This window comes from Leptosomus discolor, chromosome 7, assembly GCF_034619465.1.
Source record: "Leptosomus discolor isolate bLepDis1 chromosome 7, bLepDis1.hap2, whole genome shotgun sequence".
Classification (NCBI taxonomy): Eukaryota; Metazoa; Chordata; class Aves; order Leptosomiformes; family Leptosomidae; genus Leptosomus; species Leptosomus discolor.
Window position 1 is genome coordinate 48,433,675 of NC_141397.1, and position 23,851 is coordinate 48,457,525.

At 38.0% G+C, this 23,851-nt stretch overlaps 1 protein-coding gene across 3 annotated transcripts in view; it reads right to left on the reverse strand.

Annotated features, from left to right (window-relative positions):
• Positions 1–455: 455 nt before the first annotated feature.
• The window catches only part of TRIP12 (thyroid hormone receptor interactor 12), an 84,424-nt gene continuing 61,028 nt past the window's right edge, over positions 456–23,851 (reverse strand). For 2 of the 3 annotated variants that reach the window (XM_086468642.1, XM_086468643.1), the window contains 18 exons: positions 23,170–23,361; positions 22,291–22,442; positions 20,296–20,453; positions 19,789–19,862; positions 19,480–19,679; positions 18,557–18,684; positions 18,127–18,278; positions 17,616–17,758; positions 16,146–16,302; positions 14,814–14,912; positions 14,163–14,277; positions 13,740–13,894; positions 13,068–13,232; positions 11,686–11,850; positions 5,130–5,243; positions 3,224–3,318; positions 2,919–3,022; positions 456–1,842 (listed from right to left, as the gene is read on the reverse strand). In XM_086468642.1, the coding sequence (XP_086324768.1) occupies positions 1,646–1,842; positions 2,919–3,022; positions 3,224–3,318; positions 5,130–5,243; positions 11,686–11,850; positions 13,068–13,232; positions 13,740–13,894; positions 14,163–14,277; positions 14,814–14,912; positions 16,146–16,302; positions 17,616–17,758; positions 18,127–18,278; positions 18,557–18,684; positions 19,480–19,679; positions 19,789–19,862; positions 20,296–20,453; positions 22,291–22,442; positions 23,170–23,361 (2,565 nt within the window). In that variant the 3' untranslated portion in view covers positions 456–1,645. Of the gene's footprint in view, positions 1,843–2,918; positions 3,023–3,223; positions 3,319–5,129; positions 5,244–11,685; positions 11,851–13,067; positions 13,233–13,739; positions 13,895–14,162; positions 14,278–14,813; positions 14,913–16,145; positions 16,303–17,615; positions 17,759–18,126; positions 18,279–18,556; positions 18,685–19,479; positions 19,680–19,788; positions 19,863–20,295; positions 20,469–22,290; positions 22,443–23,169; positions 23,362–23,851 lie in introns of all 3 variants that reach the window. The other variant, XM_086468641.1, reaches the window with a different exon arrangement.

Sequence of the window (23,851 nt, forward strand, 5' to 3'; positions counted from 1 at the left end):
TCAGTGGCACTGGTATGAGTAACCACAGGTAACTCTGTGAATGTTCACTGGAAGAATGTCCGTTACATATTCTGGAAGTACAAGTTCTTCAGCTAGATAAAAAAAACTTGTTAGTTTAGGGGAAATACTAGCCTGATTAGCCAGAATTTAACAATTTCTAAGCACTGAAATGAATTTTGATTTCTCAAAGTTGAATAAAAGTAATTACACATTTTCGAAGAGATGAACTATATAGCAGGTGCATCTCAGGAATATTTATAAATTGCCCGTTTTTGAACGCATAGAAAGGAAAAAATTTCCCTCTAAGTTGGAGGTCTTAAAAGGTCTTGTTTTAGTAATAAATCATCCACAAGTTGCAGGCTGTTAGCCAAGTAGATTTAGGATGATTTATCTGCATTACGCTAATTTACACAATTGAACTTTAGGCATACAGTACAAAACTATGAACAAAAAGGTGAAGCAAACTTTTTTATTTATATTCAGGTAAAAACATTAACCTGATGAAGTAAATTATTGCAGATTTGAGAAATCAGCACATAAAACAGTTGGACAGAGCATTGCTTACAGGTGCTTTATCTGTGTCAAAAGACAAAGGCTGAACTGTTTGTTCCAAGCTAGCACTGGGGGGGAAGGGGGAAAAAAAAAAAAAAGAGAAAAACTACAAAAGTAACCAGGAACTTAGATCAAGAACAAGAAAACTGTTTACTCAAACAGGGAATGAAACAACTAATTTGTCTTTTAAAAAACTTTACATAAATTTGAAATGCTCTGGCCTTACCACAATACACAATGGCCAGCCCAAGCTGTTGGACTTCAACTACGTGAAAGAAATAATTCTTCCTAGCCTCTAGTAAGAGGCTTTTGCTGCCTGAATCACTGTGTAAACAGCTCTAGAGTGTCGACTGGTAAAGACTGTCGCCATTATATCCTACCACTACAGTAAAACTATGCTATAAGAAAGGTTCTACCTAGTTACAAAGGCTGAATTATATTGACAATATATATTTGATTTCAGTAAAATTTAAATTATCTTAATCAAGAAAGAGAGGCACGGAGCAGTTAAATGCCCACGCTAACCAAAACATAACAATTGTTGAATGTTGCACACAAAAGAACCAAGTGAATTGCACATCAGACAATACATGAGGATGGGTAAAATTAGAGGCAGGTGAGGGTACACAGAACTAGTCTACTAAACTAGATTTGTCAAATACATGGTGTACTTTAATTTCTGTACTTATGTACAAAAGTTGTCTTTGGAGGAAAAACTTCAGACTTAGCTAGATGGATACACACAGCCCAGTATTAAACTGCACAGCGACATTTATTGTTCCAGCCTGGAAAAACATCCCTTTTTAAATTTCACACAGCAAAGCAAGTTAAAAACTTCACTCATCAAATAAATGATAATTTAAACAAGAACTTGCTAAAGAAACCTTGTCACAACAACTTTTAGGGCCTGATCACTTTAAGTCCATAGGGGCCTTTAATGAATATCAACCAAGTGTCTTTGCTTATAATCTGCAAGCCGTTTTTCTACAACAAGAAGGCGTAACACGTTTCCTTGACTCAGGTGATATATTTAGAAAAGAATCATGAGTTTCTCTTTTGCTGTAACAGGCAGACATTGCATTTTTCATTGTGATCAGGAAAGATGGAATGACTGCTGCCCTTCTCTTGCAGCTATCAAGAGTTTTTCACGCATTATCTCAATAGTTGAATAGTCCGGCAATTTGAGATAGTTCACACAAGTCATTACTGAGGGTAAGAAATCATCTGGATTCTCTGTAGACTCAAACGTCTTGCGTACAATTGTCAATGGAGGATTCAAACTTCGAAAGCCTGTTAATGAGAAAAGACATTCAGAATGAGGTTGTTCCCCTTGAAAACCTACAGTTAACACTGTAGACAGCTAACAGTGACAGAAGCATGCATCTCAATTGACTTAATCTCCATTTTTAAGTTTAGAATATTGCTTTATAAGGCCATGCAGCAAGCTAAAAAAATACCTAAAATCTTGTCTATAGACTAGTTTTCCAGGACGATTTAAAAGACATAAGCTAGATGCTTCTACTTTTAATTCTGTCTTCTGTATAGGTACCAAGCCTATTCCAATCATAACATTTCTAAGAGTTCGTTGGTCCCATACACTTTCTAAAATTCTCAGAAGTTATCTATGACTGCGGTACCTTATTTTTATACTCCAGCTAAGGTTTTTATATTCCTTTTATACTCCTAACGCTCAGTTCTGTCTGCATCACCCCTCCCCAAAATAACCTCTAAAAAAGGTTTTTTTTAAAAATTAACTCTTTTCCCCCCAAACTCCAAAAAATGTAAGTAATGGAACAGATGCATAAATTCTGTTTTTTCTTGCAGAGTATTCAGCTGAGAATACAGTAAAATGTTTATTCTATAATGGTCCCTAGCAAAGACAGCCAATGCCTCAGTATTCCTCACTGCTTCTCATCTAAATTCGGAAATTAAAGACGGGGAGAAATTAAAAGTTTATCACTAGGCCCGTATTGTCTCCTTTCTAGACGAGATTGTTTCCAAGTAGCAATGCCTCATTTTGTTGTTGTCGTAACTTAATGCATCTCTAGCCAAGGAATACAGTACTAAAGGTTTCCAGTTTTATTTAAATTTTAGACTATTTTTTGCCCTCTGACAGGTTATCTGCTAAGATAAATTAAACCTAAAGAGAGTCAATTGAATGAAGTGTCATGAGACTAACACAAAGTTTACGAGAATTCTACCTGAAGTCTACTCAGTCACTTCTGAAACTAGAAATATCAAACAAGTATGAACCTCTAAAATACATAGTTAAGTAATTTTTTCCTGTACTGAAATAATCCACCTATTCTGAAATGGACTGATAATACTGATTTCATATGTAGCAGTATGTAATAAACAAAACTTACCTCCTACAGGCAGTCTGGGGCTACCTGTCACAAACTGAAGAAACAGTCTTTGCTGCTCACTATCAAAGCTACTGAGAATTTCAAACAAATACTTCACTGCTCGACTAAGGAGAGGAAAAAAGTAAGCTATTATTATTTTGTTTATAGTTAAAATAATTACATCAGATTCACATTCAGTGCAGTATGAATATTTTCAAATAAATGTCATAATTTCTTTAGCTTGAAAAACGGTATATCAAGATTATTTACGTATGTATTTTTCTAGTGCTACTATTTATTTTTTAACAAGACCAACACCATATTACCTGTCATGTGTATAACCATGATCTGGCCTGCAACATTCCATTAAAGTCTTTGCATCCCAAGTGTCTGTTTTACTGCCACACAAGAGCTGCTCCAACTATAAAATTAAAAAAACCAAGGAAGTAAGTTTTCCCCTTTAGAAATTGAAACAGAATGAGTACTGCCTGTTCTGACTACTACTACAGCATTCTACTTTCTGGAATGGCTTGCTGCAAAACAACCTCAGTCACCCCAAGCAAGCCTCCCAAAAAATCTCCCAATACTTCATCCCAGTGACAGCCTCATTTGCTGAATCTGTCTTTGCATACAATCCACATGAGATGCTGAAGGTATCTCTTAGAACAAAGACAGTCCTAATAAGGAATTTCTACTAGAGAAGCAAAAATGCCTTAAGGTTTCGGAAATGCCACAATTTTTAAAGCAATCTAGGGGAATGGGAAGAATATAGTGTTTTTACACTTGCTGTTTAGAACCCTGAGCTCTTCTCAAAGAAAAAGAAAAGTATCATTAGATAAGAGATGGATCTGTCAGACAGCAGTTTTGTACTTAAAAGTATTTCGCCTGTTCTTTCTGTGCACTTGGGGAAGTGGAGATGACAGGCTATAGCCAAAACACTAAAAGCTTCTACGGATGTCTTTCTAGCATACGTGAGTAGCTGTAAAGCCCCAATCTCAATAAAACCAGACGTCTGACACACTTAGCTGTTCTGTTCATGGAACAAAAGCATTTTACAAGTTATTTATAATAGTTTTGGAATGGTTTGTGAAAAGATTCCCGTGGCTGGATAGCTATCAGCAACAGAACACAAGATCATACACATATATTCTATCACGCAAAAGATATCTTATCTCACACTACTCCTATGGCTTAATTTTGATCAACCGTATTAGTAGATTAGTGCCCATATTTCAGAATTTCCAAGCAGAAGCAAGCATCAAATCTTGCCAAACGATGACAAGGCAGAACAGCAGCATCACATATACCACAAAACAGAAAAGTTTAGGCAAAACACTGGAGAAAGTAGAATAATCTACTCTTTTTACTAGCCTTAAATTTGCTGCAGAAAAAGGAGGTGTTGGTACTCTGAAAGTAATACCAAGAGAGGCATGAAGACAAATCACTAGGAACAGTTACAGATCTCAGCTTTAAGAGACTCTTACACTGCAAAGCACCAAGAACTAGAGAGTAACACAAAGGCTTGGCTAACATGCTGCTTCAGAGCATGCTTAACATTTCTTCATGAAGTCAAAGGAGTAAGTTTATGAAGGTAAAAAAACCCTCCGAAGCACAGTCTTCAAATAAACTCCATAAAGGCAGAGTAATAAAACATTCTCTCCTAGTCCAGACAACCATAATTGTCTTTTAATTCAGTTCACTTCAGAGCGTAAGAATTTTACAAGGAAATTGATATGCTGAGTGGCAAGAACAAGGCAAGACCAGCTATCCTTATTCTTTAACCCCTTCACCTGAACCTCCTCTTACTATTTAAAGCTTTGCTAAACAGCTGAATATTTTTTTATAGAACATCCAGGTAGCATCCACATCTCTTATCTATAGCTATCAAGATGTACTGCAATACAAGGAATTAATTGAAGTATCCATACCAATGCCGACAGCTTGCATATACAAATTTAAGTGCTTTTCTCAGAAAAGCTGGACAGACTCAATTTAAACAAAACAAAACAGCTCTTCATAATAAAAGCATCACATAAATGACCACCGAACATAGAAATCCTTAGCATTTAAGCATGCAATTTAAAGGACACCAAGTTTTACTAACATGCATCAGAAACGTGGTGTAATCAGACTGTCACAAATGCACTGCATCCAGTGCACCTCTAGGTTCAGACTGTCCATACATATAGATATAAGGTTACAAAAGCATCAGCAAAAAACACATTTACCAACCTCCTCAGGATAGAAGTACTGAAGATGACTGAGGGGGAAGACTGATTCAAATCCATCTCTGAATGAGTCAAACTGTCTGGCAACACCTTCATTTAGTGCCCAGAATATAACCAACTGCAGGGAAGGAACAAAGGAAAAAAAAAGGAAAAAGTAATTCGAACTAAGAAAGCATGGAATGACCACTACTGTACAAAAGACTGCAGCTCCAGAAAAAAAAAAAAGCTCTACAGAAGTGCAGCCGTATGCTCACTGTAGTTGTGGCAAAATTTGAACTTTGATTCAAGGAGTTGCTCTACAGCATTGCCTCTTTCTGCCTGAATTTATAAGCTCATATTGCTGCATGTCTGCAAGTGCAGTGCTGCTGCAATGCAACAGAAACAGAATTTGTTGGGGTTTTTTCTTTAAGACTTTCACACGTGGTCTGTCACTGCAAATTAGCAAAAGTCCTCTGAAGTTGAAACAACCCCATATTTAGAATACCCTAAGCATGTAACTCATGCAGAATTTGAACAACTTATTTGCCTCTAATGTTGTTTTATCAAAAATAATATATGGAATTCAGAACAGCTAGTTAACTGAACCTATTTAATAAAGTTTTAAAACATATCTAACCATTTATTATATCACTTTTAGAAACCTAACCAGATGTTCTCTCTGTACACTGAAATCCATTTAAAATTCAGCAACCAAAACAGAAATCCTTAGGGCATCATTTGCACTATTATATTAGTTTACCCCATGGAAACCTATGGATCATTTGCCAACACACAGCAACAAAGAGTAATTTCAGTCTTTCTCCTATATTAGGTAGCTTAATATTGTAAGAATACATGGGAAAAAAAGAAATAACTTAATTTCTTATTGCTGGGATTTGGTTAAGAATCATAAGGCAAAAGACAGTACTCTAGGCTTTTTTTGGAGGGGGGGCGAGGTGTTTGTATCTACAGCTATCCCCTCAGGACTAAATTCACCTTCCAAAGTGGACAGCACATACTGAACGAATAATCACTGTGGGGAAGGAAGAGAACATGACACAAACAAGACCAAATCTCTTCAGTGTTCTGCAGCCAGTATTTCTCTACTAAATTAAGAAATATATTATACATAGCACATTGCATGCCAAGTTCAGATTCTTTTGTCAGTTAGTGCTACTGATGATTACACTTGCCTTGGATACACTCAACTGTAGCAGGAAATGAAGGCTGGTTGTAAAAGATGTGTTGTCAACACACAGCTACTTGTTTTTAAACGTGTTAAAAGCTCTGACCTGGAATGCTGAGAAAAGCTTGAAAGACATTTAAGGATGCATCTGAATATTATTAAAAACCCCATTGATATGGCTGGACTCCTGAAGCAAGTGTTTAACCCTGTCCCAATAACTGAAGAGTTACTTGTTTCAGAAAGCTCTCAGCTATGAAAGCATATTAGGATCTGTTGATAAGCTTTCCTACAGAAGTCAGGCACTGAATTTCAAGTAAGATACATACCCCTACTTTCACACTGAAGAGGAAGCTAGTAAGCACCAGCAGCACAGAAGCCTGTTCTACTGTGGACTATAACACAGAATATTCTATGGCTACTCTAGCAGCAGAGTTGCTTACTTAGAATTTTGATTACTTTTTATGACCAGGAGTGTGTGGCAAATTTAAGCTGCACTGTATTCTTGTGGATTCAGAGGAGATCAAATTGCTAGGCAAAAAAAACAGCACTCTGGAAAACTTTCTGTCCACAAACTTAGAACAAGCAAATTGGCCTCTTTACAGTACAGGGGAGAGGGGAAGGGGGGAGAAAAAAAGAGAGAGAATAAAGTCTTTCACTATACTGGTAGCTGAAACAGTTCTACTTTCTGATAAAGGTAGCTCTTGTGGAAATCATCCTTGGGGGGGGAAGGGAGGTGGAGGGTGCATGACTGCAGGAGAGGTATGAAGCATTAACAGTAGGATATTTAGCTTCATAAACTACTTTTATGGTAAGTTACACACAAAATTTTAATGAAAATGACATTATCAAGAGCAGGGCAGCTGACTCACAGGGAGCTGTACATGCTAGCTGATAAACTAAACATACTCCTCCCACATTGCAATTCATCATACTTGCAATACAGAGAATGGTAATTTTCTCTCCGAAATCTTTTCTGTTTCCTTGATGGGGGAGGGGAACCTCAAGCCATCCCTGTCCTACAAGTTTGATACCAACATCAGCAATAGATGCCCAGAGCCTGGAGAGGGACCACAGGTCAGCAGGAAAGCGTCAGAAAAGCAGCACAGAGGAATTCCAGCCAGTGAGTCAGCTTCATCAGGGGCCCAACTTAAATGCCTCTATACAAATGCATATAGCACGGGGAACAAACAAGAGGAGTAGAGACCTGCGCACACCTGCAGGGCTATGATCTTATTGGCATCACAGAGACACAGTAGGATGGGGCTCCTATGACAGGAGGGTTGGAATGGAAGGGTACAGCTCTGTAGGAAGGACAGGCAGGGGAGACAAGGGGTTGTCGCCCTCTATGTCAATGACCAGCTTGAGTGCGTGGAACCCTGCCTGGGGATGGATGAGGAGCTGACCAAGAGCTTATGGATCAGGATTAAAGGGAGGGCAGCAACAGATGACATAATAGCAGGGGTCTGCTACAGGCCACCTGACCAGGAAGACCGAGCGGATTAGGCCCTCTATAGAGAGACAGGCAGCCTCACGTTCACAAGCCCTGGTCCTCATGGGGGACTTCAACAACTAAGGTATCTGTTGGAGGCACAACACAGCCAATCATAAGCAATCCAGGAGGTTCCTGGAATGCATTGATGATAACTTCCTTCTGCAAGTAACAGAGGAGCCAACAATGAGAGGTGCTGTGCTGGACCTTGTTCTCACCAACAAGGAGGGGCTGGTGGGGAATGTGAAGCTCAAGGGCAGCCTTGGTTGCAGTGCCCATGAAATGGTGGAGTTCAAGACCCTTAGGGCAGTGAAGAGGGCACACAGCAAGCTCGCTACCCTGGACTTCAAGAGAAGAGGCTTTGGCCTCTTCAGGGAACTGCTTGGTAGGGTACCTTAGGATACAGCCCTGGAGGGAAGAGGAGCCCACGAAAACTCATTAATGTTCAAGGATCACCTCCTCCAACCTCAGAAGTGATACATCCCAACGGAGAGGAAGTCAGGCAAAGAAACCAGGAATGAACAAGGAGCTCCTAGACAAACTATACACAAAAAGGAAGCCTACAGGGTGTGGAAGCAAGGACAGGTAGCCTGGGAGGAATAAAGAGAAGTTGTCCGAGCAGCAGGGATCAGGTTAGGAAAGCCAAAGCCTTGGCCATGGACATCAAGGCCAGCAAGAAAAATTTCTTGCAGTATATCAGTGATAGAAGGAGGATTAGGAGCCCTCTCCAGAAAGGAAACATGAGACCTGGTTACTGGGGATATGGAGAAGGCTGAGGTACTCAACTTCTTTGTCTCAGTCTTCAATGGCAATGGCTCCAGCCACATCACTCGAGTTGGAGAAGGCAAAGGCAGGGACTAGGAGAATGAAGAACTACCCACCATAGCAGATCAGGTTTGAAACCATCTAGGGAATCTGAAGATGCACAGGTCCATGGCACCTAATGAAATGCATCCATGGGTCCTGAGGGAACTGGCAGATGAAGTTGATAAGTCACTGTCCATCATATTTGAGAAGTCATGGCAGTCCAGTGAAGTGCCAGATGACTGGAAAAGGGGAAACAACCCCCATTTTTAAAAAAGGGAAAAAAGGAAGACCTGGGGAACTACAGGCCAGTCAGTCTCACCTCTGTTGTTGGCAAGATCATGGAGCAGATCCCCCTGGAAGCTATGCTAGAGCATATGGAAAACAAGGAGGTGGTTGGTGACAGCCAACATGGCTTCACTAAGGGCAAATTGTGCCTGACAAATCTGGTGGCCTTCTACGATGGGGCTACAGCACAGGTGGATAAGGCAAGAGCAACTGACATCATCTACCTGGACTTGTGCAAAGCATTTGACACTGTCCCTCATGACATACTTGTCTCTAAATTGGAGAGACATGGGTTTGACAGATGGACCACTTGGTGGATAAAAAGTTGGCTGGATGGTCGCACTCAGAGAGTCACGGTCACTGGCTCAACATCCAAGTGGAGACCAGTGATGAGTGGTGTTCCTCAGAGGCTGGCATTGGGACCAGTGCTGTTTAACACCTTTGTCAGTGACACAGACAGTGGGATCAAGTGCACCCTCAGCAAGTTTGCTGATGACACCAAGCTGCATTGTGATGTCAACACTCTGGAGAGAAGGGATCCCATCCAGATGGACACCTTGACAGTCTTGAGAGGTGGCCCTGTGCAAAACCTCATGAAGTTCAACAGGGCCAAGTGCAAGGTCCTGCACATGGGTCGGGGCAATCCCAAGCACAGACACAGGCTGGGCGATGAGTGCATCAAGAGCAGTCCTGGGGAGAAGAACTTGGGGGTTCTGGTGGATGCAAACCTGAATATGAGCCAGCAATGTGCACTCACAGCCCAGAAAGCCAATCTCATCTTGGGCTGCATCAAGAGCAGTGTGGCCAGCAGGGCAAGGGAGGTGATTCTCCTCCTCTACTTTGCTCTGGTGAGACCCCACCTGCAGTGCTGTGTTCAGCGCTGGGGCTCCAAACATAAGACATGGACCTGTTGGAGCAAGCCTAGAGGAGGACCACAAAGATGATCAGGGGACTGGAGCACCCACCCTGTGAGGACAGGCTGAGAGTTGGGGTTGTTCAGCCTGAAGAAGAGATGGCTCTGGGGAGACCTTATAGCAGCCTTCCAGTACTTAAAGGGGGCCTAAAGAAAAGGTGGGGAGTGTGATGATAGGAGGAGGGTAACTGATTTAGATTAAATGTTAGAAAAAAGTTCTTTACTGTGAGGGTGGTGAGACACTAAAACAGGGGAGCTGGAACTAGATTATCTTTAATCTATCTAACTAAGATGATCTTTTATCTTCCAACCCAAACCATTCTGTGATTCTATGACTGACAATTAAGTCTGTAATGCTAATCACTGGGACCTCGTCTAAAGTCTCCTCTATAAGGCAGGAATATAAAGACAAGGGTAGAAAAACTGCACAGGTCTCCTTTAAAGAAAATAGTCCTTTCTAAAGTTGTTTAGAAAAAGAAGTGGACAGCAAGCTTTCTGTACTGATCTGCTTTTCCTTTACAATGCCAGAGGCCAGCAATAGGACAACTACAGGACATCAGAGACGTCTGCAAGCCTTTCTCAGCATATCAGATACCCGATATGTGTTACGCTGAAAAAAAAGTGACTGTAAACTGTACAAAAATCAGACTTGAAAGCAAGCTTGCTCAGCTTTGCTCAGCAAGCAGACTGCAAATGCTATTCCTAACAAACTATAGTTGTTCACATTGCCCATCTGTAACTGTGCAAACAGCTTTATAACCAAATATTTTTATTTTACAAATGATTCTTAACTAACAGAATTTGATTTCAACAAATAGAGATATGAAAACTGGATATATGAGTAACAGCTTGAATCTGGAAGATTAACAGCAACTGCTGCTCAGTTATCAGTCATAAGGATTACGGAACAATTTTGCAAAGTTCTCAGTTGATATCCAGGAGCTTATATGCCCCTTGCTGTATCATTTCTACCAAAACATCAGATACGTTTCTTATCAATGTTTGATAATCTTAACAGTCTTTACAGTGAAATTGGCAGCAGACTAACCTGTCAGGAAATGCATTACTTAGGAATTCGAATAATGGCTTTTTTGTCACGCAATCATTCTTACCTCCATCCCATTTATGGCTTCATGTGATAATACTGCATTCTTCCTGCCTTTCCTCATCTCTTTTCCAGGCTGTTTTTAACCTATTCCCTTTAACACTTATGCAGAAACCGTTTCCCACCTTTGTTCAGCAGTATCACCCTTTTGTTTTTCTAGGTTTCATGTCCCTTCTGACATAGGAATAAATCAACACACAGGTGTACTGTCAACTTATAGCACTGTTTTGTTACATATTCCTTATCCATTTTTTTAACAGTTTGGTGGAGTTTTTTGTTTGTGTGGTTTTTGTGTTGTTTTTTTGTTTGGTTGGTTTTTTTAAGAAACAGTACTGCTCTAATTTTGACTTGCAACTGAGCTGATGTTTTCGTAAGTCTGACTCCAAAAAATTTCACTATTATTATAGCCCACTGAAGTGTGGGTAGCAGGTGCTAAATCACTAGTGCAAACAAATTCATTATCACACCCAGATGTGGGAACTTGTCAAAAGATTCTGAAAGCCCACAGCTCAAATTACTCCACTTATTACAACACTTTTTATCCAAAACCATTCTTTTGATGACTTCATTATGTACAAACCAGACTTTTTTGCACTCTAAAATTTTGAAGTCAGGTGCACTGACTAGGATTCAAACAGTTTTTCTGTTGGAATTTACCAGTATAGAAGCATTCAGTAGGAAAACTATTGCTGTGCCTAGTTCACAGGAATTAACTGAAATATGCATGGAAACAACTTCTTGGGACAAGGTGAGGAAGAATAAAGAAGATTTTAGTCCTAGCTTTGCTTTTACGTACTCTGAGATACTCCTCTAGATTGTGGATGGTGACTGGTGTATCTTTTCCCCCTTTTTTCAGTTCTATATTAGGAAACCCAGGAAGTGTGAAGTCCAGCCCTAGATCTTCCACTGAGCAGCCATTCATAGTCAGAGCCTCCAACGCATACTGTAGACTTTCTTTGGTCTAAAAAATTGGAAGTGAAAACCAGTGAGAACAATTAATTCACATCAACTTCTCCGAAAGTTATGATTTTTAAAGCAGTTTTGACTAAGTGAACATTTCTATAAGAATATTACTATTAACTATTAATACTGTTACAGTACTCCTTGGTTTCCTTCTGTATTTTTCATAGATAACAGTAACCAAAGCAAGCCAAATAAACTATCTTAATGGATAAACTTGAGAGATCATAACAGTACACTTTTCTCTAGCAATTTTGGATTTACTTTAACTTCTTGCATATTATTTACTTAGAAAATACTACTGCAAGAGAAGGAGATTGTAACACGCTAAGGCTTTAGGCTATGTTTTTTCCTTAGACTACTTAATGGCATTCATATTTGGCATGCATACTGACATTTTTCAGCTTTCATCCACCAGGTTTCAGGTTTTTCAAACTCTTGTTGGGAAATTAAAAGCGGTGATCAAGCAGATAGAGTAAGACAGTGAGGTGAAGAGGAACAAAGGCCCACAAGCTTGCAATAACTTCACTAGTAACAAAGCAGATGTATTAAAAGTAGAAATTAGATTACCACCTACCATCTATTAACATTGGATGCTAGAAAGAGCATGCATGCCAAAGGCCTTTTATCACTACTCTGCAACAGCGAATGGTACTATTACCACTAAGGTGGATAACCTTAAAAAATTAAAGGACTCTTCTGAATCTATAAGAGAACTGGTATGCTCACATATGAAGCCAGTTTACATCAGTTCTGCATACAGCTCTTCAGCAGGGAAGGAAAAAACCAACAAAAGGCACATCTAGGAAAACCTGAAAATTTGACTAAACCAACCAACAAAAAAGCCAAGCCTTTCGAACATTCAGAAACCAAGGACAGATTTTTTTCCGCTGATAGTAAATTTGGTTAGTCTTTTCAAAGTGAATCACAACGAGAAGCTACCTTAGGCAAACATATGGCAGCTTTAGCCATTTCTAGCCTATGTTTAATCACACAGAAGAATCTCATAAATTTCTAGTGTTAGAGTCTACATTACAAAAAGACCGTGTTATAATTATTAGCTACCGATTTAGTAAACTACTCCTTTTATTAGAATGAAGTCATTATCACTATTACCATCAGTATTAAGCACTACCATACACTCTCAATTACGGCTGCTTCATAAAATCCAAACATGTGTGAAGACGCACTCTTCCATTCTTAGGGTTACTTTCCCACCTGTGTTTTGTCCTGTTCAAGTCTTTTCTTTTGTCTTACAATATCTTCAAGGTGATATATTGATTTGGCTACTACTGGATCTATACTGAACAAGTCATGCGATGTCAAGGAAGTTTCCTGTCGTAGCATCCATTTATAAAAAGGAAGTCCAAGAGGAAGGTCCACCTGAAAATTGAAATGCTCTTTAGCATTAAACTGTCTTCCAAAACTGTATATTTTGCTATTTTATCTCTTGACTAGGTCTAGAATACTATTTACTAATTCATAGTTCAACACTGTGTTTGTGTATTTTTACCTGAGAAATTTTCAGTCGAGAAAACATCACTGACTGCCTAGTGCATATACATTAGACCAATCACTAATCCAGCAGCTGCAACAATAAATAAGCCCAAAACTATCTTGAAAGAAGACTGGAGAGAGATTGCAATACATGGCAGGCAATGGCTTTTCCTTTTCTCACTATGGTCTCAAAAGCCACTGCAAAGGTCTTCAACATACACTACCCTTTCCCCCCTCAGAAGTTCAGCTGCTTCTTTCTCAACCCCCCCCCACCACCTGCCAGCGCTGAAAATAATTCTGTGCAACTCAATGCTTTTTTTTCCTCCCCCAACATAGTCAGAACTTGAATTTTCATTTAACCTTTCAAAATAATGTTTTCCATTTTATTCTCACCAGTCTAAAATCCATTATTGCCTTGGCCATTAGTTTTCCCAGAAAGCGGAACTTCATTTTAACTTTTGCAATGTGAGCTGGCTTGGCTGTTCTACCAAAAGGAAGTGCAAAAAGGCCCTGAAGGTTATGGATGTACTTGGTACCTTCCTGGCTTCCTGTTGAGGAAGAAAGAAAAAAAAAAAACGTTCAATACTGCTAGTTTCATTCCAGATGCAAGTTTGAAGGCAATTATCACATCACCATAACCTAAAGCTCCTTATAAAATTAAAAAACCCACCAAGATAATCACACACTATCTTATGAAGCATTATTATCTGACCACAAACCAAGGTGCTCTTTCAAAGCTAATCACATAATTAAAGTCAACTTAGAATCAATTCAATAATAGACCAATATTGACAGTTTAGGCAGTAAAATATTTACCTTTTGGATTGGCTAAAGTCACTTCTTCTCCCCTCCAAAGGCCTAAGTCTGCTCTCTGTAGTTCCTGAGATACAAGTGCATAGAACTCTAGTGTGGGGCCTAGGCCTGTGCCAACCTTCAGGGGGGAGGGAGGGTATGGGGAGAGGAGGGGGAAAATGGGATAAACAAACAAGTCCATTAGGTCAGTTCAAATATCAAAATCTTTACTTAGTCTGAGAAATATAGTACATTACTGGTTATAAAGACGACTGCATTGCAAAAAGCATCTGAAGAACCTAACTGCCAACATTCACAGTATGACAGAGAGCTTGGAAAGACCATATAGCAGAGGGAATAACAGAACAGAGGAATTAACCACCTAATGGTCATACTATAGAGAAAACATGCAAAGCTGTTTGCTTACAATTAGAAAAAAAAAATCGTGCTCTGCAGAATAAGACTGATTATGAAATTTAGTAGATCAGGAAGATTTTTTCCTAGCAACTAAAGATCACACCCAAGTGAATTAGGGATAACTAATTGACAAGATTTTGTGGCACCAGCAATGGGAAGGAACAGGAGTCTAACCAAGTCATTCTAGAAAAGTTGTAGCTTTCTTGTATTAATCTTCAGTAAAAAGCGGTTAAATTAGTCTGCATTGGTATTACTTACTTCATTTTCATACTGGATTTCCAACATGGCTCTTGAACTGCCTAGATCCTGCATCACAGATTCTGCCTGTTTCAACAGCTCATCTCTGTTCACAGTGCGCTACATATTAGAGAAGTTTTAAGTAGTGAAATTATGTCTGTAAGTCCCAGGTCCCAAGGTAGTTACAACAGGAAAAAAAAATAGTTATGCAAGTTTTTCCACCCCATGCTAATAGTTTCACAGTTCAACAACTTGTAAGCTTATACTTTGATAAAGTAATTCTTGCTTTTATATGAAAACTAACTAGAATTAAAAGTGTTCAATATAAAATGAAAAAAAAATCTTACATTTGTATCAGTAACTAATAGGTACTACTCTTGACAAGAATCTGGCAGTAGGACTACAACATAGCAGAGAAGTGTTGTCACATGATGTTACATACCTCAAACTAATAAGTGGAGAAGAAAACACAGAATAAAGATGCCAAAATCCAGCAACCTAAAGGAATACTCTTATACCCTGCCCTTGCAGATTCTCTAGTAGGGAAAGTGGCAGGTTTCAAAAAAATGAAGCAAATATCCAACAAGAAAAAAAAACACCAAAAAAACCCCCACACAACAACACACGCACACCCCCCCACAACACATCACCAAAACCCACAGACAGAAAAAAAACAACCTACAACAGCACTAGGATTCCTACGTTTGAAGCTATATTCTAGTTGAACTAGATTCTCATGTCTCTTATCTTTCTTCCCCCAGAGGTATTCAAGCCCATTCAGCAAATCTACACTGTACAGCAGATCTTGTTTTAAGATAACATCTCTCCAGACTCAAGGGAGACACCCAAGACTCCCTCAATTTAAAAAACAACTTAGTTTTAATTATGTCGTGACAGGACTTTAATACTCTCCGAGAATACAAGGACAATGTTTTTGTTTATTCAGTTAACAAGGGTCTAAATCCTATTGCTTCAATTATTCTGAAAATCTACATAAAGCAAAAGAGGTTTACAAGCTAAAATATGGAAATATCACTAATGTAACCTAAAACTTAAAGTTCATTCTTGGAGTATAGTTTCAGAAACTATGTTAAGACTCCAGAATTACGCAGGCTCTGAGAAAGCAGTGTAGCATACTCTAGCCCTTTCTGCCACCTAGCGGCACACGCCTAGAAGACCTTGTGCTTTCTACTCGGGGGCTTTTAAATTAATAGAGACAAACATCTGTCTGCTTCATTGGTATACTATCAAAATCGGAAGTTTCACAAATAAATCTTGCTCACAATTATATTATTAAAAACAATATAAAAATAAACAGATAACTCATTCCATTTTTAAACAAGATATACCTACTTTTTTCCTGTCCAGTCGCGGTGCCACTCTGCTATCCTGGGAATCTGACTGATTGATTTCTGGATTAGTATCCAGTAGTCTTTGCATGGCTCGATCACGATCAAAAGCAGTTACATAAAACAGCATTTGACGGGTATCAAATGGAAAGAAAAACGGGCTGCAAAGAGCATTGGATTAGTTAGCTGGATTCCAACTAGCACCTACAACTAAGTTTAGTTTAAAACGCCACAGAAACGTAGTATGCCTGAAATTAGTGCTTTATTAACCACTGTGGTGAAAGCAGCCTCTAAAGTAAGCCTTCCAGAACACACTTCAGTTTTAGTTACAACGCTTCTAAGCAAGAATCTAGAGACTGAATTTAATTTAAGAAGTAACCATAAGAAATTCCAGAAACTTCTAACTTCTACAGAAATATAAATCAAAGTACTTCAATGCCTCGGTTATGGAAAGTTTATATCAGAAAAATAAGTATTATTTTTTTTTACTTATTCACACCTGTTTTGCATTTAGTAAACCTCACTTAGATCAAAGATTTTAAGAAGGTGGCTCAAGCTCCCCTATTTGGGACGAAATAGAAAAAGGAACCTGCCTACAGCAACACCAGCATCCTACCTTCCACCACTTTCAAAAAACACTTGAAATCGTCTATCATTCATAAATGAAAGACTACCTGAGAAACTTCTTTGTTTAATTTATCAGTTCTACTATTCTCAAAGGCATGTGTACATTAACAGTGTAGTCCTCCACTGACATTTACATGAAAAAGCAGTTTTACAGAACAAATACTGCTACAGATGTTTGCATAAGAATATATAAACACTCATCATTTGTTATGCGGAATGTTTATGAAGAAATTTAGATATATTATTTGAAAAATGAAAAACCAAATAGTTTTTCTAGAGTACATGTTTCCAGACAATTGTCACCAACGTTCCTTCAATTAACATGCCTGAAAAGTCCAAGAATGCCAAGCCTGATTCCCCATTTTCTAAACAGTTTTACAGCTTACGCTCTCTATCAAGATACTACAAAGTACTATGGATATAGCTTTATAAAAATTATCTATAATATTTTATCAGTAACGATAAAAATCTTTTCTTTGTACCACACTGAATATGTTAAGACAAATGTGGTATGACAAAAATGCTATTAAGCAGTTTAACAGGAGAAAAAGTGACCTGAATAATCAAGTACTATTATTTAAATGAGAAAACTTCAAATTGCTCAGGAACTCATCTAAGAAGTGGTCCAAACTTTGCAGCTAGTCTATCCCTCCCTATTTGGTTTAAACTATGCAATATAGGCATAAATGTTCAGCTAAGTGTCACTGTAACTTAGCAAGACTTCTGTGACTACATTTTACTCTCTCTCAGTACTTTCAAAAGCCTTCTAACATGACACACCTGTGCTGCTTAGCCAAGAGGTCTATTGAACTCAAATTAGAAATACTATACAGCAAGTCATTCATACCATGTTTTTCCAAGTTCTGTCAGCCAAGTTGGTATGTTTCCTGTCATAATTACCAAAGGATCCTGAAGCTGCCTGTTTGCTTTTGCTGTCAGTTTACTGTTGATAAACTCTGACGTTGGAATTATCTCCTTGCAGATTGCATTCTGTGTTAAATAAAAACAATGTACTTCTAGTTAAAGAAATACTGGAAGAAATATCATGCCTTTGTTAACAGGGTTTTTCTATGCTTCTAATTTGCTTACCACAAGAAAAAAAAAAAAACAAAAACCAAAACACTTCTATTCTCACTTTGGTCATACAGAGTCCAAGTCATGAAAGAAAGACTGAGCAGATTTTCAATACTCATTCTCTTTTCAGGAATAATGTTGCTCTTTGAACTTAAAGGGGAAGATGATAGTATTTGCATTATTCTGTCTTGATGGGGGGGGGCAGACAGGGGAAGGCGTCTATTTTGAGGACAGAGTTGTCTGTATCAAGTATGAAAGTGTTTCAAAACAAGTGCTCTACTCACATCATACAAGTAATACCAGTATCGACTGATAGCATGTAAAACTCTCAAAAGAAGAATAACATCTAATGAGGGATCTTCAAATGTTATGTTTTCAGGTGGAGTAGATATGAGGTAAACTTCTAGAGGATTTAATACCGAAGGGCATACACCATCTAGCAGGAAAAAAGAAAATGTTACCAGAACAAATTAACTGGAAGTCTTCCCAAGATTTGATTATTAGGAGCCTAGGCAGTATTAGTCATAGTATTCACTTAGTTTAGTTAGACAATTCAGTAAGCATCTTACTTTTAGTTTTAATACGCACATGGATAGGTGCTTTTCTTATACTATGCTTGCTTTAAAAGAAACACTATGGTGTCTCTAAACACTCTTCCTCCCCATCCTTCCAGAAATTTCACAAATTAACATATTAGCAAGCCAACACACTCACCATGCCACAATTCATCATGCTTTTTAGAATTTCTAGGGGAGGTTTTAGTGGGAGCAGTTTGTGCTCTTCCTCTTTTACCACCAACACAGTCTTTAGTACCATCTTCATCCTCTCGCACAGGTTTGTACCTAAAAAGTAATTAAAAGTTAAAAACATGTTTGTGAAACACTACCTTACATGGAAACAAAAGCAGTTACAAAAGTGTTAGTTGTTTGATTACCAGAATTTTACTTAAATGACAGTTAAAAGCAGAAAGATGAGAACAATGCATTGGATAAGATCCAGCCTTTGAAGCTAGGCCCTCAGAAGCAAAGTATTCACGGGGGAGAAAAAGTGGGACCCCTCTGGCTCCATGAACTGGAAGAGCAGCACAAGGCGCACACACAAAAAATGAAGTGGTTTGTTTTCTGGGGTGTTTTTTTTTTTATTGATTGTTTGTTTGGGTTTTTTGCCTTTGAATACATCATTTAAATATTACAAAGAAAAAGATGCTGCTGAATGCTAGAATGTTTAGCACAGTCATGAGTCAATACTGCTCCCTGCAAAGTATGTCCACAGAATACATACAGCAATCCACTAAGAAGTTGACCATTATTTGTAGACTGCAGACACATTCTCTATTGTTTGTGATTTTTACTGTTAGGTAACTAACAACTTCCCTCCATCTAGCAGGTGTCATTTAAGACTCCCCATTTCTTGTTCACCAGCTTCGCTCATGGGCTAGAAAACGTCAGTAGCTAACAATAGATTTTTACTAAGAGTTAAGTATCTCATGTACATCACGAAACTCAAAACTTCAGTTTTGGAGGGGAAAAAGAAAAAAAAATCCAACAAACAAAAAGCCAGCCACATTCTAATTTTCTTTATGCATATACATTTAGAAAACTGGAGAACTTGTCCTTTGATTTCTCTACCCAACTTACCAAATGGTATGCGTTTTTGTCCAAATCCCAGCTCTTCCTAATGGGTTGCTTTCATCATCTGTAGATTCCCTCTCCTCCTCAGCTTGCAAACTGTACTGCCTAACAGCTTGATACACAGTCATGTTGTATGGCAGCAAGTGATCTCCGATGTAAAATTGCAGTCTATGTCTTACATTCCCTGAATTTAAGAATTGAGCAGCCTGAACAAAACAAAAAACACACAGTTTAGGAAACTTGTTGCTAGCTTTTCTTTAAGCACCTTCCCACACTGTTCCCTCCCCTCCCCTTACCCTCAGAGCAAAAGCTTACCAAAGATTCATCTATTTCTTCATCTGACCCATCATCATCACTATCCTCATCATCTTCTCTAACTCTTCCATAGCCTGAGGCAAGAGAGGAGAAATACATCCTCGTTTGTTTTTACATGAAACATAGCAATGCTTTCATACTCTTGACTTCTATCAACTCCACTGTTTAAAATGGTCCAAAATACATCAGTTCAAAAAATTAAGGATCAGACATGTTAGAAATAATTTCAATATCACAAATGCCTTGGCATTACAGCCAATGTGACAGTCTAGATTATACTTCTGTTAGTATTAAGACTGATCTGTTAACAATAGGAAAGAAGTTTGTCCCAGAAAAGGGAGGATTCTCTGTAGCCTTAGTCTCCTTTCCTGTACGCAAAATACATTTATAGGTACCATCCCATTTGTCTTCAGTATAATTCTCACAGGTTTTTACAGACTCTACACTACTGACCGTAGCGACCACCCCAAGAAGCAAAACACATACAACTGTGTAATACATACGTACCTCTAACTACAAGGTATCTTTCAATGGCTTGTACCAAAGCCAGAGGATCAATCTTCACAGGTCCACCTTTCCACTGTTTCACATTAGCACAGTCTGGATGTCTTTGCAGTTGGCATTTTAGCTGATGTGTATTGAAGAATTTTAAAGCTTGGGATCCTCTGTTAAGAGAAAAACTCAAAATAATTTGTGAAAAAAGTTGCTACACAAAGAATCTAATAACCATAACTACATTAAAATAGGCTTATACATGCGTTTACAAATTCACTTGTTTAGAGTATTATTTCTCAGACTATTTCTCTAAAAATAGGTTATCAAGATTTGGATAAACAGATTAAAAGTTTTATTCTGCAGGAACACCAGAATCCAAGTTGGAGAAAAATCTCACTTCCACTGGAAGCCATGTAAATTAAGAGAAAGTCTAGTCTAACGTCTGATTACAATATGGCCTATACTGACCACCTTTGAGGTCTGAAGTTGTTCAGTGGTCAGCTGATGCCACATGAGACTCAGAGCTGCATTTACCTGCAGTGCAATAAGGATCAGAACTGGGGGTGGAAGATTCAAGTATCCATTCATTTGTTTTTTAATAAGAACCTAAGGAGACAACTGAAAGCTCCTCTGTTTTTTCTTGCCAAATATAGTTTATATATCTATCAATAATTAAGCTAGCTACTTTTATACACAAACCTCATATCTCGGGCTGCTTCTATTTCCAGATGGTAGTGCAAGACTAGCAAATCTTAATGCCTCAAAATCCTCATTGACATAATCTACAGTAAAACTAGCAGTCAAACAATGCTGCAGTAGTCTGACTTCCCATGTTTAATTTTCTATTAAAAAGAAAAACAGAATTTTGCTTCTATGATTAGCAGCTTTATAACTTTTGTAGTTATCCCACTTTTTACAGAAGTAGTGCATATTATGAAGCTTTGTGAGATTACAGAGCACATACTATTTGCAAAAGCCAGTATCAAGACAATTCCTTGAAGTATTAGAAATCTGTGTATCGCATTTATTCCCATGGATTTTAATTTTCACAAAAAACAAGCGCTGAATTTTAATCAGATTAGATGTATTAAAGCCTAACACTATAGTATTAATCTAACTACTGTAATGGATGTTGTGTCACAATTAGTAACCAAAAAAACCTCCACACTATCTTACTACCTGAAAGATTTCAAAATCTGGTGTTTCAAACTTTCTTTAAAGAATAGTTTTCCAAAATTCATTTTCAATGTTCTTCCCCTCCCAATTTCTACATAGTCACAAGAATGACTATAACCAAACTGAGCTTTTAGTGAGCATCACAAAATACCTTCAGAACTTATATGCAACTTATACTGAAATAGACTTACTACTGCTACACACTGAATGAAAAATAGTGTTGATTTACTGAAGAATCAAAAAGTACTGAAGTATCAAAAAGAAATCACAGAAATATGTCTTCAGTGACTCAAATTTGTTACTTAACACACAAATAACAAGCTGGATTCCAAACTTCATCTATCTTATGACACAGGATAGGTCTACCATTATTTTAAACTATGTTGACAGTCAACAGTTATCACTCAATCCATCATCATCCTATAGAACCTATGTGGATAACAAAAAGTCTAGCACTGGAATACAAACTCTCAGCAGCTTAATTACTTCACTAAAAAATATCAGCGTCATAACAACAAATACATTATTTCTTTCCAGTGTTTGTTTCATGGGGACAAGGAAGACGTTTGAATTTTTAAAGCTTAAATTCAGAAATTACATTTAAAAGTGCACATCTGCCCCCAATCTAAGTAAGAGAAATTTCAAGATAGTAAGCAAACATTTAGTTGAATATTCAATCTTCAACTGAATAAAAGAAGCTAACTGTGTAATTGCTTTTCTCTTTAATAGGGTCAGGAGTTTCCATTACTTCTTGGAACTTTTAGCACTGGAAAAAAAGTGTTGGAAAACAAAAGCTTCCAACAAAACTGTTACCTGAGCATTAATCCTTACCTGCTCCCTGTTCCATTTCCACTAGGGAAGTCATGCACTTTGACAGGAAACTGTTCCATCTGACTGAGGCAATTGTTCATTTTATGGACTAATGCCAACAAAGGTGCATTTTCTAATGGCTCTAATCTTCCAAGGGGTTCTTCTCCAGGAAGCTGAAATATATTCCAGTCTTAGTTATGTACTTGAATTAATCCATCTTAAACAATTCATAACACAAGTTGGGGTTTTTCTTAATTAAAAAAACAAAACACAAAACCCATACACAAAGGAAATTCAGAATCACTGCTCTCACTTAAAGTACCAGCAGTATCAGGATGACCAGATGACACACAACTAGCTTATGAAAGAGCTGTTTCAAAGAACGTACTTTTCTCTGCTGATTTCAACTGAATAGCCCTACAGATTTTACACGTTCACCCTTAACCATGAACAATGTTTCATGGAAGCTGTAGTTACCTACTTTCCCCTCTTTCACTTTAAATTTCTTCCTTTAAAAACCAGATGATCTAGTTTCTTGCAGTATTTAGGACTAAAGAGAGCAAGTGATAAGATTACTATCCAAGCTCTTTCCATATCAGCTTCTTAAAAGTCAGGAACAACTTTCAAGTTGTTCAAGACTCAGATGACTAGCCATTTTAGAACTTTTTTTCCACTTGTGTGGAATTTTCTATAACTACAGGGTATTCTAAAAAGTTTATGACCTGTAAAGACACAGAACCATGTTAAAGTCGTTGTGTTATACAGCTTAGACAAACAAAAAATTCCTCCCATACTCCATCTTTAAATCAAGGTCATTGCTGAACCTCTCAGATGGACAGACAAGTACAATTTGAGAGAAAGACAACTAAGAATGACAAAGCAGTAAACAAGAACACTTACTGGAGAAGAAAAAAACACATGAAGAAATCTTTTCAATCTGATATCCCTGCTTACAGCATCTTTCTCACTTTTAGATGTCAAATAAAGCAGCAGTTGCTTAACAAATCCACTATGCTGGATTTCAAATGAGGAGACGTCAGACTCCGAGACAATGCTACGGATTTCTACAAGGCACTCTGTTCCACCATCCACCTAAAAAATATGAAGGCAGTATTTTACTACCCAGGTATTAAGGGCCTAAAAAATACTATTTTTCCTCCTACTGCATGGAACAGCTCTAAAGGGAGGGAGAAAAAAAAGGGAAAGACTGGAGTGTACAGTACTCAATACAAGCAATGACAGGGCAAATAATCTCAGGATAATCAGTTTCTCTATTGAAGAGGAGACATTAGAGGCAACATCTACATTTTCCCTGTTTTAAGAGAAATGCAAGGTCCCATTTTCTGTCTCATGCAATGTAAAGATGAGCTCCAAACAGAAGTTTTTAAGGAAAAACACCCACAAAAAAACCCACACAATACAAAGCAACCAAACAAAAAAAAAACCCCCAAAAACTCAGGTTGGTATGTATTTCACATGACATCTGTGTGGGAGACAGGAGGAGAAGGGAAAGCTTCATATTTTAATGAATGCCTAGGTCAAAACACAGAATATAACTCATCTGTTTAGCTACTTTAGAAGT